Source organism: Streptopelia decaocto (genome assembly GCF_964273445.1).
Source record: "Streptopelia decaocto genome assembly, chromosome: 3".
NCBI classification, from domain to species: Eukaryota; Metazoa; Chordata; class Aves; order Columbiformes; family Columbidae; genus Streptopelia; species Streptopelia decaocto.
The window spans coordinates 89,118,620-89,138,813 of NC_138656.1; the positions used below are offsets into that span (position 1 = coordinate 89,118,620).

Below are 20,194 nucleotides of genomic sequence, written 5' to 3' on the forward strand. Positions count from 1 at the left end.
AGCAAGCAGTTGGAGGCTGAGAGACTCTTACGGAGAAACACGGTTGTGTGCTTGCCCTGCATCTTCCCTGACCATTCACTGTTGGCTTCTGTCACTGTTGGCCAGTGTCACTGTTGGCCACAGTGTGTCAGGCCAGGCTGACCTTCTGCTTGTCTTTTGCTCTGACATTTTAAAACGCCATTGGCTACAACACAGGTGGGTCATAGGTGGCTGCAGTATAATTGTCTACCAAAAGAGCTGGATTTGCTTCTAGAGGTAAATCCAACAAGATCAGAGATCAGGAAGAGCCAGAAATGGTTGAAGTACTCTGGAATGTCTCTGCACAGCACAAGTCTCAAGAGCACAGCAACCAGATACAGCAGGTATGGGTGAGAATTCAGAAGCAGGGTAACTCGCCAGGAAAGGTTAAAGACATCACAAATCCTAATGGAGATCAGAAAAATAGACGGGGTCAGATTCAGCTCCATGTGAAGACATTTAAATTTGGGTGTCTTCATGTGAAGCAGGTGTCTAAACTCCCCATGCAGCACAAGGAAATCACGTCAACTGAGGGAAGTGCAGCTAATCCTCAGGAAGGCTCCTGCCGGCTGCCCAGATGACTCACACTCTGGGCTTGGTACAAAAAAGGCTTGATTCAGCTGCCCGGATTTATTCGTCCAATGCCATTTGAGATGCCTTAAGGTATGTGAGACATCCCCTAGGTCTGGCAGCTATGCTCTGAGACCTGGGAAGGCTGTGCCCTTCAGGAGAAGTCACTGGACGGCAGGGAATATCACGTAACAGGGGGCACCTCTATGTACTCTGCTGGACTAAGCCCCAGAGCTCAACCGACTATACTGTAAGTATAGACACATAGCACATATGTACTCACCCACAAGCAAACTTCTATATTTAGGTGTGTGTATCTGGATCTGAGGCTCACATAGAGTATGCTAGAAAGCCTTGAGCAACATCGACTGTGTTGAAGAAAGAATGTCCCTGGTTACTAACAGGAGGGCCAGGTTGGCTTGGCTTGTTCCACACTGCTCCAAGCAGAGCAGCAATGTGACAGCCATTTTTAATTATTGGTGACTGGCTCCCAGTAAATCAGATATCATTAGAAAAGCAGCATGCACTCCTGCAAATCATTCTCAGAACCTAAAAGAGAGTAAGGTCACCCAAATATTATGAATTATGCATTTGGTCTGGAAATTATTAAAGTGCTTACTGAGGGTTTCGGTTACGCTCAACCGCCCTCAGTAGGACAGTTTTTTACAAATGGTAGTCATTTGCCCCTGCCTTTATTCCTTCCCATTCCAGGAGCTCTGACTTATAACATGGAGTTTACTGGAGGTATCCCCGTGCAAAAAATTCAAATTAATTCAGTTTTGGCAGCTCCGCACAGCATCTGCCCTGCACTGCTGGGAACCCTTTGTCCTACTGAGGGTCTCTGGTCCCTTCTGACCACGAGAGACAGAGAAGCCAACAGCAGCATAGCTCTCTTTTCCCTTTTTTAAAGTACTGTTCGAAAGAGGTTATCTATCTGTGTAAACCCCTCTAGATCGAGGGTAGGGATGAGGACAAGCAAAGGAGAGGAGGGTGAAGAAATGAGTGAGCAGAAAACACCCTGACACATGTTTAAGAAACAGCTGGAGGAGGGAACAGAGTCTTCCCAGGCTGTTGGCGGCTCTTTCACACCTCGCTCTCTCATCTTCTTCAGCTCTTCACAATACACCACCCCCAAAAACCTGCCCCCACCAAGTCCTGAGGCTGGGAATAGGGAAGGGAAGAGTGTGTCCGTTGCCGAGGGCAGGCCTCCCTGGCTGCGCTTCCCTCGGAGGCAGGAAGGCAGGCAGGCACATTATTTCAGAAGAGTTTAACTTGCCAGGAACAGGTGTAAGATAAATAAAAATAAAGCCCTCTTGGAATTAAATCAAAGCCCAAAGAAAAGTTTGCAACAGTCAAAAGTCACTTCTGAATATGTTAAACTTGCTTCATCTTCTTATCTAAACATACCCATACTGGAAAAATTAAAAGTTAAGTACTTTATGATTCTCTCCCGGCCAAATTTTTATCCAAAATATCTCAGGTGCCATTTCTTCCGTTTTAAGTAAGAGAGCAAAATATTTTTCTAAACTTCCTTTCATATTCCAATTGAATTTAGCTAAAATCTTCATGGCATTTCTGTATTTTAAGAAGGATTTATCCAACTTCTATCAATATTTTCCTCTTTATCTTTTAGTGGCAAAACTGGAAAATCAAGAAGCAAATAGCAAAACTTCAATCAATTTAACAGGGACTCAAGTTTCACTCTGTATCTTGCTGTAAAGCACCAGGAAAGTTTGGGATGTGAGAATGAGTAATGAGCAGTATAAATCCAAACTTCTCTGTAATGATTTATTAGAAGTTTCTGATGTTCATTTGCTTCTTTGAATTTTTCCATGCTAATATCTTGTGTATGATCTTCCAAAACATTAAGCATCTCTTCAGCTATGATGTTGATTTTATTCACTCTTTAGAAATATCTCTTATATATTTATCCTTGCAGACAGCATCCTCCCTTGTTAACTCCAGTTTGACTTTTCAGATCTTCTCAGCAGCTTTTGCAATGTTCACTTTTGAACACTTCAAATTTCAAATTGTTTCAAATGTAAGTTCAAATTAAATTTCAAAAATGAATTATTTAAAATTAAATTTTAAATTTAAAATTTGAATTCTTACACTTCAGACATTTCACCTAGTACCTCTCAAGAAACTGTTGAGATTACATCAAAGTTTCGTTAATAGTAATCTAGAAAAGTTTTTTTAGTTGACAGCCACCATGTTAACAACTGAGGGCCCCCCTGAAAAATAAAAAAAGATGAACCCAGAACTTATGCGTGTAATAGATCACACTTGTATATTGTCCAATCTCACTAAAATATTGACATAGTAGTAAAGACAAGTAAACAAAGCCCAGTAATGCAACACCCCGCAACTCCAATAGCTCATGTGAGGTGTGCCAGCCCGAGTTCCCCAGGTCACAGCGTGGGGCCAGCGTTGGGCTCCCTCACCCTGCTCAAGCTTGGCCAGAAACTTTGTCTCATTTGGGTCACCGATGGAGATGTGGTTAGCATTTTTGAGCTGATTAAAAAAGGAGGCATAACAAATAATCATAATGGATCGTTTTACTTCTAATGACTTTTTCAATGTAACTTCCCTACTATGAACTTCTTTGGCTGTTGTGAGATTTTATAGTATTCGAAGGTATCATGCTAGTAGGCCCATTTCTATAGGTAAAAGGAAGAACAGAGAAGCTTTATTTGGACATTGTGAAATGTCCCAAAGCCTTGATGTGCCATCAGGACAAGAAAAAACGTCAGGATTTTATTAGGAAAAGTAATTAATGACAATCTCCCACCTGCTCAAAGCTCATGTACATGCTCCAACTAATACACAAACCTGCATTATCTTTCTCTTCTTATTCTTCAAAATCTTAGTGTATAAGAAGATGTTAGCAAGAGCTTTTCCTGTTGCCTGCATTTAATGCTGATGAGTTGGAATGTCACTTCCTTCTAAATAAAAATGACACTTTGAGCCAATACAGGTTAAATGAATCTTGTGCTATTTTTTCTCTGATAATATCTGAATAGAAAATGAACAATATTTAATCATTTTTATGATCATCACTATATCATCAAAACAGTGTTTACCATGAATTCACAGAAAATGCTCCCAGTTTACACATCCTTGTTAAGAATACGTAGGAGACTACAACGCCTGTCAACTACTGTGTCTGGTCTGGCTACAGAACAGTACAGAAAGGCAACAAGCTAGCACAAGAGTAGGACACATCTGCCCCCAAAACTGCAAGAATAAGCAGAAAATCTCAAGAATGTGGTTTATCTAGCCTGCAGCTGTATTAACTCACAAAGGAAATTAACTGTTGAGAATATAACAAAATTTAGGCTACCCTTAGGTTGTCCTTCTAAGGTCTAATTTTGGGCTAGAGTGATTATCTATGACCCAGAGAAAAGACATGGCTCGTAGGGGTCATTTCTTATGCATAGTTCTCAGGACATTTCATTATCCTGAATTTCAAAGCTGCTCCCGAAACAAACAGCACTCCGATTCTGTGGCAATATAAAGCTACTGGGCTTCAGAAGTGACTAAGAGCACTGAGGGTGCTTTGATATTGGTTCCATCTGATTCCAATGGCACAGGTTATGCAGACGTATTGCAGCACAGTGAGCAATTATTCTCACTCATTAAGGAGTTTAAATAAGTTTCAATCCAGATTTACAACAACTGTGTCAATAATTAACAACTTTCAATTCTGAGTTGCAAGGAGGTGTGAGTGGTGGGAAGGAGTGACCAGCATTTTAGTTTTTCTAATATTTCTTCAGACATCAGTCCTTCCAGTAGCTTCATCGTGTTTATTGCTATACTTAGAACTCCCTTCAATTTGTCTACAATAATCTCCACAGCTAGCTGGCTGGGGCTGGAGGGTATCGTCAATGTAGAAATGTACTTTGAATTTTAATCAGACGCTACAGCACAGTTAACACACATTCCCTGTATTTGAGCACCTCGCACCATAGAAACATGATAACAGAAGTATATTAAATGGGCTCTACCCTAAACTGATATAAAGTAGTTTAAGGTGTAGCCTGATGATTGACACCTGACTTAAGCCACACATTAGTGTGTGAAAATAAGGGTGCTCTTTATCAGACTCCTTAAAGAAAAGGTCTGTTTACATAGGAAAAACAGGCTTTTTGCGCAGCCTAGTAATATGTTTATCATTGGTGTATTTTATGCTCTTGTGGGTTAGATGAAAAAAAAAAAAAAAGGAAAAGAAAAAGAAATTCATACATTTTAAGGCTTCTGAATAGCCTAATAGAAGCGTATTCAGAAAGGGAAATAATTGTCTCATTATTCCTTGAGCACTTGTTGAGAAAGGTCATGGAATGGAAAAGGTTGTTTCATCATGACTGGCTGCAAAAATGCTTTTTAGCTTCAAACAAGGAATGAACCACTTCCCTCTACTGGTTCAAGAGGGCAAAGAATAAAAACTATGATTAGAGAATGCTGCAACAGTTAATTTGAAAAGAGGCAAATTGTGATGTTTTTAGCAGGTGGAGCTTTCTTTGCTCTCTGAAAAAAAACGCTTGCTATGAAATCAGTGGGATATTTCACATAGTTATGGCAGCAAAATTTGGTCTAATATGGCCTGAACTTCCAGTGACCTTGTGTAAGTATTCAGCCCAGAAATCAAGAATTTTCAATATTTTTATCTTTAAAATGTTCAGAATCTTAACCTTTTATTGTTTTTTTTTTTTTTCTTAGATCAAACCTGCAATTAAATCTCTGAATAGAGATATGATGGATATTATAATATTTAGAAAGATTATGAATGTTATAATATTTTGTAAATTGTCCCACTGGAAGAAGCAGAACCATTTATTGCTGAAGTACAATTCAGTATGTGAAAGATTGTCGAAATCTGCAAACTGGATTTTTGGAGACTACTCTGGAGACATATGGTCTTTTGAGGTCACCTGAATTCACCCTCTGAAATACGATAGGCTCAAGTATTATTCTCCAACTATTAAAAAGCAGGTTTATATCATCCATTGAATTATATCACCTGAACATCTCTAGCGTAATTTGGAGAGGCAGGAAGCTGAGTTCTGCATGTCCCACAAAAAGCTGAGTAGATTTACAGCAATAAGGCCTCAATTTTACAGAGAAAAAAAGCCTAAACAACACCAAGAACAAAAAACCCCAAGCAATAAGAGATAACCTGGGTTTTGCATACACTAAAAATAATGGTGCTCAGGATCTCAAGTCCTGACAAAATTTGCTTTCAGCTATGTCTGAATGTAGCCTTTTTTTTTGGTCAGGGATTGGATCTCTCTGCTCAGATGCCACACAGGTTACGATTAATCGTCACCTACTAGTAAAAGTAATTGGCAGGATATCTTCAGGAAATTCTTGGGATGGATGATGCTGCTTGATTTTTGCAGATGTTGTTGTCACTCCAGCCAAAAGGTCTTTGCGTTTTCAAATATATATCAATCTCTGGATGGAAACTGTATTAATCATCATTACAGGCAAAACAAGCTGGTGATTTTGCTTCCTATTATAATTGTTTTTCAAGATGCAAACAACACGTTATTTCTAGAAGTAGGAGAGTGATATAGTTTTGCATATCAAGATAATTAGCAGAGATAAACACAGATGAGTATGAAAATTGACTGTTATTGCTGTTGAAAAACAGGAAGATAGGGAGGTATGGCAGTGGCACATAGAAGAGAAAAAAGTTTACAGAAATGTCTAATGTTGTCTAGGCACTGCAGTGGAATTAACAAAAAAGTCCAGAGGTTACTATGTCTACTCTATTGATTTTATTTTCTTCTAACAATGGAACATTAGTCAGTGACTTCAGTTCTAAGGAGTCCACTAAATCTGATCCGTGCATAGAAACCTGGATTTTCCTTACTCAACACCTGAGCAATACTTCAGTGAAGAGATCAAAAGACCTGAACCATCTTGAACCCTTCTCTCCATCTACAGTTTTTGTTTGTAATGTATTGGAATCATCAGAGTAAACAAAATATCTTAATATGAAATGAAAGTGACCTCCTGGAAATACAGACATCTTCTTTCTAGGATACATGCTAATTTTACACAACCAAAGTGGGTCAATTTAGAAAAGCAGCTCACCAACATGTGAAGCTGCCTTTTTCGTCAAAAAGAAAATGTTAGGAATTAAAATTATTTAAGAGAAATTAAATTAACATTTTAAAATGGAGATAAACTAATATATAGTATTATTCACATGATACATAAACCCCATATAATATGTAATAATGAAATAATGCACAATATAAAATACACATGTATTTATATTACAAAAGTACCACTGCATGGTGCTTAGTTGCCAGCTGGCATTAAACCACAACACAATATGGTATAAAATAGGTTATGTTTCATATATTTTCAGTGCCACAGAAAATAAACATTGCATTAAACTGCAAACATGCTTTAGCAGACCAGTTCAAAGCTTTTAGAACTGCAAACACTGTGAGGATTAGTTACAGCACCGTGTCCTGATGCTGAAACTCAAGATTTGATGGGAGCCCCCAGAGTTTGGTGCTGGGGATGGGGTCAGCTCTGCAAAGCGGTTTTGTGCCAATGGGGCTGCACCCCATGGCGTGTTGCTGGTGAGCTCATCTGTACAGTCTTTGTAAGTCAAGGAGGAGAACTATCCCATGTTTCTTCTATCTATGAATAGTCCCTCCAGGCAGCACCAGTAAATCCCTTTCTTCACAGGCACCTTAGTATGCCTCCACTACACCTTGAGCAAAGCTCTTTACTCAATCATATGTTGCCCTCAAACAAAATAAAACAAAGTTGGAAACTAGTCAAAGACACTTGTTAGCAAAGTTAACCAAATGCAAGACATTTGGAATCTGTAGGTCAAACAATTTTTGAAACTGAGAACAAGGAATATCTTGAAAGAGTGAATACTGGACATATTTAGAATAAAACTAAATATTCCCCTATGAAATTCCAGAATGAAGAAGATGGGTCAGATTTTTGTTTTGTCATTTTTTTAACTAAGGTTTATAATGAGATCTTAATTTCGTCCCCGGAAATGGATCAACTGATCCTACTCATTAATATGCCAATGTACTAAAAGTATATGTACACTGTTCCTGTGTAAGAGTAGCACACTTTCATGATGTCATGATGACAAATATATCAAAATAATGGAATTTTACCTTTTGTTATAGATAGCCAAAATATTCTGCTGTGGGCTGAGAATCACAACAGCTCAATAAATACTGAATTTTAAATTGTGGTTATGGTTACCATTTTTTATTCAGTCAGATAAGAACAACAACATTAACGGGAACATTTCACCTGTCTTTGTACTGCTAGCAATTAAAGTTCATGGCCCTGCTGAGAACATACTCTGTCTATGGACTGAATAAATCCTCAGCAAGTATCTTTATATTATTAACAGCTGGCTCAATAAATCTCAAAAATCTAAGGGCCTCCTGCAAGCTAAGATTAAGTTCAATTGCAAGCCTATCATGGATGTATACTTTATTAGCCTTTTTCAATAACTGATCTTTAACAATATTAATAAGCACCTGCCAGAAGGAATAAAGCACTATTTTTCCAGTTTTATTTGCCTTTAAGACAGTCTGACAGAAACACATTTAAAACCATGTCTTTGACCCAGTGTTCACCAACCCAATTTCTGTCTAACCAGAGAAACAAACCATCAGTAACACACGCAAATCCTTCCTATAAATCTTCACTTATTCTGCCCAGCAACTTAGAAGCCCTGGGAAAACCGGGTTTGCTAGTCACTTTACTATGTCTGAGGCTTTTTTTGGGATGATAGTAGACCACAGTGAAAAAGGCTTTTGTTGTGGAGAGAAAAAAAACCTGAGGACTTCTGGAGTGAAAGGCAGCAGGATGGATAATCAGACACACACACATCTGATAAATAAAGAGGCTCATTAGGTCAGACTGTAAGAAAACCACAAAGTTATCAGCAAGAAAAAAACAAAATAACTACAGGCATGGCATGACTTGTGTATGGAGAAAAGGCTGAATAATTTAGGAGTGGTTAGTCAGAAGACAAATATGAGATGGCAGATAGAGGTATGCAAAGTAGCAGACGATAAGAAGGTCTGTTGGATGCCTCCTATTTACCCCTCCTTATAAAAGTGAGATCAAAAGACAATTTAAATCTGATAAAAAGAAGTACAACATGCAATTAACTTGTAAAATTCATTGCCACGGGATATAAAAGTATAACCTGGGAAAATTAAAGAAAAAAATGGATGTTTCTCCCTGAATTGCTGGAATTAGATCTTTCAGATGATCCAAATTGCCGCATGGGTCAATCACTGGTTACCCAACGTCCGAACAAAAATATTGTGTGATTGGCTGTTTGGGCTGCAGGTATTAACACCTTTTTTAGAGATATCTGGCACTAGCCAGTATGTAGAAAGACACTGAATGGGGCTCCTACATGATCCAGCCCAGCAGGGGAAGCAGTTGTGTCTCTGTGCTGGGTCATCGTAGGCAGGAGCTGCCTTTTCACAGACTTTTCAGTCATACTCCAAAATGTCAGGGAGGGCCAGGAGGGCACGGTGTTGAAGTGTCCATCTAGTGCATTCCCAGGTTGTGCATAAAGTGAAGGTGATGCAGTGGTATGGGAGCAGAAAGGCCAAAAAAACCCCTGGGAACCAGAGAATCCTGGGTGAGAGGGTGAAAGTGGACAGGCAAAAACTGAGAAGTAAAGGTGATGAAAAGAGCAGGGGAGCACGTCTGTGAGGGAGAGAAAAAGCATGTTTGTAGATGGAGAGGGGAGAGACAGTACTAATAATCTGTTCTCACATTCACAGGGCTGGAGAGAACAGGAGGCATCCAGTATCTAGCTGAGGTATTTAATGCAGGTTTTGAGGGCAGGAACATGGGTTCCCTAGCGTTGACTGAAAGACATTAACTCCTACTTCAAGTTTTCTGAGCCGTCCTCTGGAGGCACACACCTCTCTCCCTGCTTCCTAAAGCCAGAACTTGCATTCCCAACCTACACAACTATTTTGGATGTTTGCGCAGTCAGTGTGAGTGCCTCCTGGGACTCCTCTGTTTCTGTAAATACAGATTTTACTCAGACAACACAGAACCGGAGATTTCTAGCCACTTTTTACCCTCAGCTGCTACCCTGCTTGCAATTTGCGTGTGGGTAGCTTAAGAGGGACCACGGTGCGAAAAAGAAGCTTTAAATGTTTTGGAGAACACAAGTGTGGGGCACTTTGTGGCCACCCTTGAGACCTCCCAGTGTAGGAGATATGAAGAAAGAAATAGAAGCTCTGCTCAGTGCCTGTCCGAGAGGGTAGAAAGCATTATCTGGTAGCCCCCTCACAAACCAAACAGGAGGCAATCCCAAAATGAGATCTTCAATACAGTGGATCATGCCACGCTGTGTGACAACCTCTCCACTCTGCCTTGTGACATTTCCATCTGAAACGAAGCAGCCCCCAGCATGGGGGTCTCATGATCAGGCTGGGCTGGTGAAAAGGAGCCCCAGGGCTGAAGGGGCCAGGCCTTGGCTTGGCTGCTCCCAAGACGATGGCACACAGGCCCTGGGCCACCAGGACTGGGTGGCATGAGGGTGGAAGCAAGCAGCTGGAGCTTTCTCTTTCTACATCAGGCACGGCTTAGGCCAGACTCAGATAAGCCTTTACACCATTTCGGAGCGTACATAGGTTGCCATAAAACAGATCAGGAGGATACCTTTCTTAGATCTGTTATTGACAGCCATATCACCTATCAGCAAAAAGGTCAAATCCTCTCTTTTGAGAGTTAATCAACACAAGCTTAAAGGTAAAAAATGTAATTTTTCTTTAGGAGGAGTCCACAGTTTATGGGAACCCAGTGCTTAAGTGGTAGGTGTGGGAAAGGAGGAAATTAAAATGTGCAGAACATGCCCAATTTGCCATCTAGAAATATGCAAATATTTCTACTTAGCTGTATTAAACTTAAGACATAAATATTGTAACTCTGTTACACAGTGTAACAATGTTGTTACATTGTCAAATCCTTCCTAATTGCTGTATTTAGCATAGCAACTGTAAAAAGGAGGAACTAAAAAACTGTACTTGCTCTTCTTGTACACAAGTCTTTTCCTAATGTAGCAGTTGGAGGGCAACCATTCGAGGCAGGATCATAAAAATAGAGATTTCCTGCAATTTCCACTGGACTACTCTGCCCATCTGTCACGTTAGCAGTGCTAGTGGCAACACACAGTTCTCTGAAGGGATGTAAAAGAATGGAAACATCTGTGGAAACTGAATTTCCTCAAGCTTTGTGATCACTAATAAGCTAGCTGCAAGGCTGGGTGAAGACACCTGGCTATCTATTTGACTATACTGAACGTAACAGTGGGCAAAGCTTGTGTTTTAAACTGTGAGCATTGCCAGTTAATAAACTAAAGCTCAGCAGATACCAGAAAACTGCATTTGAAGAAAATAACACTATCTCTAAAATAACTGAAAATGTCTATTTTTCTAAATGACAATACAGCCAAGAAAAATGCAACCACTGTTTTTAACTGACTGCACCTCTGGCCCTTTTTGTGGAGACCTCATTCACACACAGATGACCTGAACAGAAACAAACTAGTTTTAAGCAAAGGCAGAAATGAAGTCACAAAACTGAACAGGTGTTAGAGTAATAATTGTAAACTAGAAGCACCAAAGAGACAGAAAGACATACAGCAAATATAAGACAGCATCATGCTGCATGGTGAATGTAAAAGGAACAAAGTCATTTGTGCAAAAGGATTATTAAATGTGTTATTATTACAGAAAAGTGTGAAGGAGGTGGTTGTGCACAATACAACACCTATGGTGATCATTTCTCACTACATTTCCTCTGTTTGCATAGCGCTTTCAAACCACCCTACAAAGATTCCTGCAGTATATGGCAAGCCAATAATTCCAAAGACCTCTTGAAATATCTTCATTTGTGCTCACAGAGGTGAGGCTGGGACACCATGAGAGAAAGGACAATTTGATTGACTAACACTAGCAAGAGTAGTCAATCATGGCTCAAATAGTCAGACCGACAGTTGTCTAATGTACCACACTGAGGTATTAATGTTGAAATTTATGTTAACATGCTGCTGAAGCACCCCTAAGTAACTATAGGCATGTTAATAAAGCAGAAGTCACACTGAAAGTGGCTTTTGAAATGAAGTGGTACCGCAAGCCAGGGATACCACAGCCCTTGTGAGACACAGCACGTGTGCCAATGATAAAGGGCACTTGCAGAAGTCCAAAATAGCAAACACCTAGTCTAATGGGATCTATTTTGGACCAGTATGGAAATGTGCCTAAACGATTCAGATTTTTGCCTGGAGAGCAGCATTTGCTGCTGCAAAAGCAAGACCTGCACAGCCACTGAAGTGACAATTCTTCTCACAGAGGAGCTACAGGACGGGAACCAGCTGACGATGATCCGAGATGGGAGTTACAAGGAATGTTACACACTGAAGCAGCTGATCTGCAGTACAACATCTGGATATAAGCCAAGAAATCTGAGTATGTCCTTGTAAATCAACCAGGCTCTGAAATGTTACTCACTTCAGTAAAATAAATAAATAAATAAATAAATAATATATATATATATATATATATATATATATATATACACACACATATATGTTTTGGTTTTTTTTTCCCCTAGGAACAATAAAATTTGAAAAACTGTTGTACCGCTTTTCAGACTCCATATGCTGAGGTAGTCGGATAAGTGCATTTGGCACAATCCTGTCCACTTCTAACTTCCACACCAGTACTTACATTAACAATTACTTAATTTGGATTGGAGAATTTACTTGTATGTATGGAAATTTGAGCAACTATCTTGTCTATGGATATGATGGGAATTCAGCCTAGTAAGTCAGGACATGAATACCTCAAATCAAATAAAGAGAGGTAGTGGAAAGAAAGGTATTTCTGTAAGCATCTTCATATACTGGCTATCTCTAGTAGCAACAAGTTTAAAGCCAGTCCCTAAAAAGTGGGAGCAAAATTGAACATACCAACTCTGAAACCAGAGAATATTGACTCATTCTAGGTCTATCAGTTACTTACCTCCTTCTTACTACACATTTCCAAGTCATTGAAACTTTGTGGCTTATAAGTAGCACTGGAAGTTCTATAATACACATTTATACCATGAAATATTTTATAATACATATTATTTATTAATATTTAATAATAACAACAACAATTATTATTATTACACTACAAGACATTTTCTGAAATTCAAATATGAGATATCATCAGTTGTTTGAAAGACTCCATGAATCATTTACAGAATCTCAGTATGGACAGAGAACCTCATTATTTCAAAATCACTTGACTGTGACATTTGACTTCAGGAGACTTGCCTAACAAAAGTGAACTGAATTAGGAATTGCTAAAGATTTTAGTGCAGGTACACTGAATCCCATCAGTCTTGTTTGGAATGGACATAACTACCTTATGATTGGGAAAATATCTTCATGCCTTATAAGAAAATAATTATAACATTACAAGTGAATTCTTTTTAGTAAAAGGTCTCTGGCTTTTTAACATGCTTTCTGTCACAAACCTGTCTTCATTCTTTGATTCTTTACATCCCAGGGCTCTAACCTATTTCACTCATTCTGGTGTGGATCTCTTCTAATTTGTACTGTTGGAAGTGTCTATTTACAAATGACTGATTATTCTTCAGATAAACAAAATCAAAGTTTCTCATGTAGCAGATGACTACAATTAACACCAGGTGACAGGGTAAAAGAGCATCTCTCCCTGGACCAATTAAGAATTATTTATTGATGTTTGGATAGTTTCAACAGGGCTGAAAGATCATAATTTCCTGCACCATATCTCCCAGATATCTCCAGAAAGCACAAACTGCATTATTGGCTATTCTGCATGTTTCAGAAAATGCTTCTAATTTTGATGATGAAGAGAAAAAGATCCAGACTGAATATAAAATGCCTACCCTAGGGAAAAGGGAATTGGTTTGTTTCCAAGAATCACTTTGTTTTAAATTAATCATACTGATTAATTTTCAATGAAAAATCATTTAATCAGAAATCTCACATGAGCCTTGTTGACTTCCTTCATCAGCAGATGTCTCACCAACTGCACAGAACAGGGATGCAAAAAAGTCTCAGCCCTCGTATCAAAACCTCAGTCTCCAAGCCTTGGGAAGATGAAATGTGACACTACCCACAGCTGCCCAGCGGGAAAGAAGTCGCTAGACACACCTCACTTGGGTTGCCCAGGTCATGGTAGGCACTTAAAATGACAGGGTAATGTAATGACACAAAAAAACATGCTAATCAACAAATACAGGCTGCTGAATTCTTTAGCACACACCAGAAATTTCAACATGAACTGCATTGTACCAAACTAGCAGGTTTCTTTTGAATAGCAGACATACAGCTTCTAGAAAGAGAAGACCAGAGCCTGATGTCTTTACTCATAGCAAATGGTATCTTATTCAGCAGTGAGGGAGGTAGTCAGAAAAAGTAAATGCGAAAGAATAAGACCCACAGATGATATCCAAAAGACATTCTTTTTCCTGCACATTTCTAAAAACTGTACTGCGAAGATTGTCAAACATGAAGGTATGCCACTAAATATTAGTTTTAAAAACCTACACAACTTGGAACTGTTTTAACCTAAAAAGCACCTCTGTTCATTGCATATAATTATGACTGCTGAAATTATTTGAGGAAATTTCAATTTCCAGTCTTAATACTCCTACTACTACTATCAGTATTTTCTGGAGTGAAGTGGGCAGCGTGTTCTGAGATGAGTTCAAGTCAGGCTGGCAGGAGATCCCTCCAGCATGGAATCTGCTCATGCTGGAGCTTGGTTTTGCTGGGATTTATAATGAGATGTGATGTGAGATGTGCCTCCTTGGTCAAGTATATACTTAATTACAAACCATCGCTGGGTTATTTAGAGTTCAAATTATACTGAAGAGAGGCTGTTTATATTGTTTATCATGAGCAGCAGATTTACTATCTGTCTGCATTCAAACTATATAACGTGTCTAAGTACCAAGGTGACAGACACACAACCTATCATTACATAAATATATTGAATTAATTCAAATTAAAGGTTCAGCAGATCTTGTAGCACACTAGATACGGATTTGTATATAAAGGTTTGACAAAAGTGCCATATGATGGTTCATTACCACTCTAATTAATGAAAAATAGATCCAGTAATATGCAACAGCCGCTGCTATCATTTAATGCTCTGAAATGAGGTTTGCCAGCCATGAAGTTCAAGAGCCTGATTACAGATAATGGACTTAAGCTTCCTGTTAGGAATTTGTTCATTCTGCAGCCTCAACAGAATTTGAACTTGTGACATTTCCATCATGCTGTAGCTTGACTAGAGGTAAAATAGGAGCAGCTGTGGGGAAACTACTAATGGACTAACTGAAATACATGAAACCTTTCACTGGGCTGGACCACCAGGAAGTTGCCCTGGAGAAATGTTATATTACTAGAAGTGGGCTCAAATTTAAGGGCAAAAAAATCTGAAACAGGAGTTTCAAACACTAAGTTTAAATCTAGAAGTCGCATGAAGTTTAGACACTAAAATTTTCTGCTTCCAGCGTTTGAAGGGAAGTGTGCTCATGGGCTCTTCACTTGCCATTGCTGGGCTTCCTCACGTAGGAGTCCCAAAGTCTCCTACAGAGTCAGTGGAGAGAAAGAAGCTCCTCTGAAAGCCCAGCAGACTTCAGACATGCAGGTGAGATCGGCAGGATCTTACTTTTCTGACCTACAGCTCGTTATTTATTATTCCTCATTGTTTTTATAACGTGCCACCATGCAGGAGTCATCCTCACAGACTGAAATTTCATTGCGATGGTAAAACATCTCATACACACAGGACTGTGGCCAGAAGTTTAATTTTGTCAGGTCACATGTCAGGTCACATCTAGGAAGCCCATTGCTAGAGAAAGGACAATGAACTCTACATTTATTTCAGTGTCCCTGAATGGCTTGACAAGGGGGGAAGTAATACTTTTTTCCCAATTTGAAGACATGTCCTCTTTTGTCTGGGGTATCTTCAGGGAGCACAGTTCCTCCTAAGGCATGGGCAGACACAGGGTTCTTCCCAGGCATCAGTGTCTCTGGCCCTGGAGGCAGCAGCTGGGAGATGCTGTGCCTGGATTGCTGCTCTTCTGCACATTATAACACACCAACATTCCTTAGCAGGGCTAACAGCCAAGCTGCAGACTGACAGACCCAGGAAATTTAGGATTTGCAGAAGTACATCTGTAAGAATACACCTGGAAGGGCACGTAGGTATGCCCTTTATGTTACATACACAAGCTCATATACAATGAGAGAAAGTGAGGGACGGCAGCTAAGTCCTGACATGGAACAAAATACAAACCAAGGTTTAATACTACACTATTATTTCCATTTTTACAGAAATAAACAAGGGTACAAAACTGTCAAATAACTTGATAGATATAATTACTAACCTGGTAGCACTCAGCAATGCTTGATGAACTAATTTGTCATGGTAGTGACATTGCAGGCACACTAACATAAGCACAGAGCTTTGGCCCTGAATATTTTTTTCTGGTTATTAATGGAAAAAAATAAAGGCTGTCTGAATGTGACCCTTGAGGCAATCCTCAGATTTATTATTTCCAGCTCTTAGGCCATTCCTTTATGTGATTTGTGTTTGATCACAAAACCAATCAGAGAACAGATCTGCTGGAGATATATAGCAGTTCTAATTAATAGTAAACAGACTAAGTCTTCTAAACCATTATTATTCCACTGTAACAATAAACAGAAAGAATACCTGATGGATTACTAAGTAAATAATTAAACAAATGTATGAAAAGTGATAGGCCAAAACTGGCCATGTGCTTTTAAGGAGACCTTAGCACTGAGTTCACTGAGTTCCCCTTGAAGCCATCATTTCTCCAGGCTGAACAAGCCCAGGTCCTTCACCCTCTCCTCATAGGGCAAAGGCTCCAGCACTGATCATCTTGGTTGCCTTAAATGAACTCCAGTTTATTGACATCTTTCATGTAGGGTGTTGGAAGGGGCAAATTGAGTGTAGTATTTGATATGTGGTCTAATGAGTGATGGTGCTCTAGCTAACACTGCTGGGGCATGCTTTGCCATGACTGCAAAGCCAAGGTGACTTGCTAAAGGTTCTTCGTCAAAAGATCAAATCTGGAGAGATGCTGAACACCAGGAACTCCCTTCAGGGACACTAAAGTCCAGAAAAAAACAATTAGCATAAGAAAAGATACACAGAATAATTAATGGAAAGAAATTCAAGCTACTGGTTTAGTTTCCAGAAGTTGCACTAGTAGCTGTACAGTGTTTTGCTGAACAAAGCTCCCTTTTCATCCAGTGAACCAACATAGGAAGTCATCCACAAGCAAAAGACTGTTGGCTGCTAATTAATTCTGCCAGCAAGTGATGCAGTTGCAAGGGGGACAGAGAAGATGCTTTTAAGGCTAGAGGTTGCCTGTATGAACACAGGTGCAACAAGAAATCAGGTGGACTCCAGAGAAAAGAGGAAAAAACACAATCAGGTTAAATAAAGCCCAACACTCACCAAGGCCCATGTCAGGAGACCTGCCTGAACTATTTCACAAACCGCAGGAGGGTAGTTATGGGCTGTTTAAAGGCAAGGGTGAAAATCTGCATCAGTCATCCCAAGATAACATGCAGAGCTTTTAACAAGGAAGAACCTCTCTGTTCACTTTTGCTGGCAATTAACACCTCAGACTAAAGTTAATCACTGGCAGAAAACTCGCCAGCTGAATGGAGACAAGAGATGGAAGAGAAACAAAAAAGCTGAATCAAACAAACTGCTAGTGTTTCCACACAACAGCATTTGGGAATTATTTAAAGATTTATATGTTTCTACTAAGTTCTAAATGGCTGAAGTAGGTTAATTTTACCAAATTAAGAATCTGGTGCTTTCTTCCAATTGTGTGCTGGCAAAACCTGACTACTGCAAAGGTTCAGCTGTACCACAGAATCCTGGAATAAAGGTTAAGTCTGGTTAAGGAGGGCGGCCGTGTTTGTTGATGCCAGGGAGAGTGAATGTCTGAATTTCTAGCCTTCCCTTGACAGGTGGCCGGTAAAGGCTGGGAAGATTCTTGAATTTTCTTTCCACTTTTGGCAAGGCATGGGAATCTCAGAGCAAGTGTGTGACCCGTCACCAGGCAGGGTGGGGTGGGGTACCTGCCCACCTCCCCTGCTGCCTGAACAAAACAAGTGCCAATCCCAATACTTGGCCCTCTCCTACAGTGCCATAAAATAGCGTAGATGAGGTTAGTCTTTCCAAGGAGGAGACAGTCTGCAATGCCATCCACCTACACATGCATCTCTTGCTAAAGACCCTTTCTCTGCTGTGGGAATTCCTCAGTGGGAGAAGGTATGGATTTACCAGGGAAAGAGCCAGAAGGCTAAAGCTTGCTTTATGCATTAGCCCTAACCAATGCATCAGTCTGCTATGCCACGGGACACCTGAATAACTCTCTTTTTTTAGACCAGGATGGCATTAATCTACACAACAACTTGTTATTCACTGTTTACGCTGAGACCCATGTGTGTACTGGCTTTAAGCATGAGACTTCATGTGCCGGCTGCCATATAGATGCATGGGAGAATATGTTTCCTGCCCCAGTCGATCTATAAGTTAATTTAAGATACAGGTAGATGAAATGAAAAGCTGCAGAGAGGAAGAAAGTTGAGAGAGAAGTTGAGACATTGACATCCTGAAGTTCCACAGATGTTCTGGAAAAAGAATTTGCTCCAAACCATCAGAAAAATAAGAAATTATCAGATAAATTTGGTTAGCCATCCTTGATTTCTACCTTTTTTTTTTTTTTTTCCCTGCAGATTCTTTTTCAACGTAGGGTTTTGTATGGCTGTAGGCTTATTCACCATTCTCACAGACAATTTCTAGAGCAAAAAGGGGAGAAGCAGTCTCTTGAAATAGTTGTAGAAGTATGCTATGTCCTATGCCAGAGTCACTGGTTGAATAGATACCTGGACTGTCATGCATAAAGCAGCAATGCAGGAAGTAGGAACAACATCCAAACTCACTGCAATGTACACATCTGATCACAGAAGTTAAATAAGATGAACACAGTGTATGCACATATGTGTGTGGTATCTATGCATGTATATACAGGATGTGTAATATGTCCATTAAATGCATACAGCTCCCATGTATTTCAGTGAGATCAGCTCCCAGCCCTTCATTCTTTCAATATACATGCCAACTGTAGGACGTGCATAGGAAAATGTCTTAAGAAAAATGGATGGACTGGTATTTAGGGACTTTGTGATTTTATATCTGGAAAAGCCCAGGGCAGATGACAGCTGACACACAGCTATTCTGAATTTACACCCAGTTACTGTAAACAGAGTCTGATTCCAGTAGTTTTCATTCAGAACGAAAACAGAAGGGGAGGGTGTTTATTTTTATCTTAAAATAAACTAGAGGTGGGACACTCACCTATTACACAGAATGGTTTCCTTGCAAAGCGCAATCTTCCTTGCCATCCTCGGTATCGACAGCAGCATCCAGCAGACCAGATACGAATAATAAATTCCAAACCAAAGACAACAATCATGACAAATTCCTAGAAAGGGCAAATAAGAAAAATGCCTGTTACATGCAACCAACACTGAAGTGCCAGGAAACTTACAACTACTGTGTGTGTCTAGCAATCCACTTTGAGCATCTGAAGATCCCAAACCAAACTTGGGATCCTGCTTCCCACGGTGGTTACACATTTACACACAGAACAGTCCCCAGACCTTCCTAGTAAATGGTGCAAGTCTAACCCAAATAAAATTAAATATCTGCTAAAACTGGCTACTAAATATGAAACATTGAAGAACTGAATCATACACAAAAAATATAAAAGCAAAATAGTCACTGAGTCTGGATACTGAGGATCAGACCTCAAGTAATTTAGACAGCTAGTGAAGAACATGTTATATATCCACATCCATAAAATTAGTTCTTCGTTTGATGGCTGAATGTTTTGGTAGATATATTATCATTGTAGGAATATAGAGATGAAGTGACTGAGATGATGCAGAATCATTTAGGAAATCAATTTGTTCCCAGAAGTATGTTAAGATACACACAAGTGTTATTACATACAATGGGCATGTAATTGTTTGTAGAACAGTAAATGGATGTTCACACTAGGCATAACTTTCCCTGGACAACTTGTGAATGAACGTATTTAAAAATCTCGCCTTGTCTGGGGCTTGTTTTTTTTCACACTGGAACCTTCATTAAGACTGTCCATTTTAATAGCATCAACCTGTATTTATGCAATTGCTATTGGAATAAATTTTTCAGTACAACAGTGAGGTCAACGAAGTTGCAGCAACAGAGACTGGAGCACAATTCCGCTCGGAACCTTAAGGAAAACTGAATCCCTACAATATGCAGGGATACAGTACGTACACAGTGGTATGGAATTCTAAACTCAGATACTCTTCTGGAATACAATGATAAAGTTATGGGTTTTGAGATTATAAAATATAAATCTGTGTGTTCACCAAAAGAAGGAGAAGAAGTGCTTGAAGGAGTTTCTTAAACAGCTCATCAAGAAG

The 20,194-nt window shown here is 39.5% G+C and overlaps 1 protein-coding gene across 2 annotated transcripts in view; it reads right to left on the reverse strand.

Annotated features, from left to right (window-relative positions):
- The window catches only part of KCNQ5 (potassium voltage-gated channel subfamily Q member 5), a 287,966-nt gene that overhangs the window by 52,403 nt on the left and 215,369 nt on the right, over nt 1-20,194 (reverse strand). For both annotated transcript variants that reach the window (XM_082047469.1, XM_082047470.1), the window contains exon 3: nt 19,077-19,203. In XM_082047469.1, the coding sequence (XP_081903595.1) occupies nt 19,077-19,203 (127 nt within the window). The remainder of the gene's footprint in view (nt 1-19,076; nt 19,204-20,194) is intronic.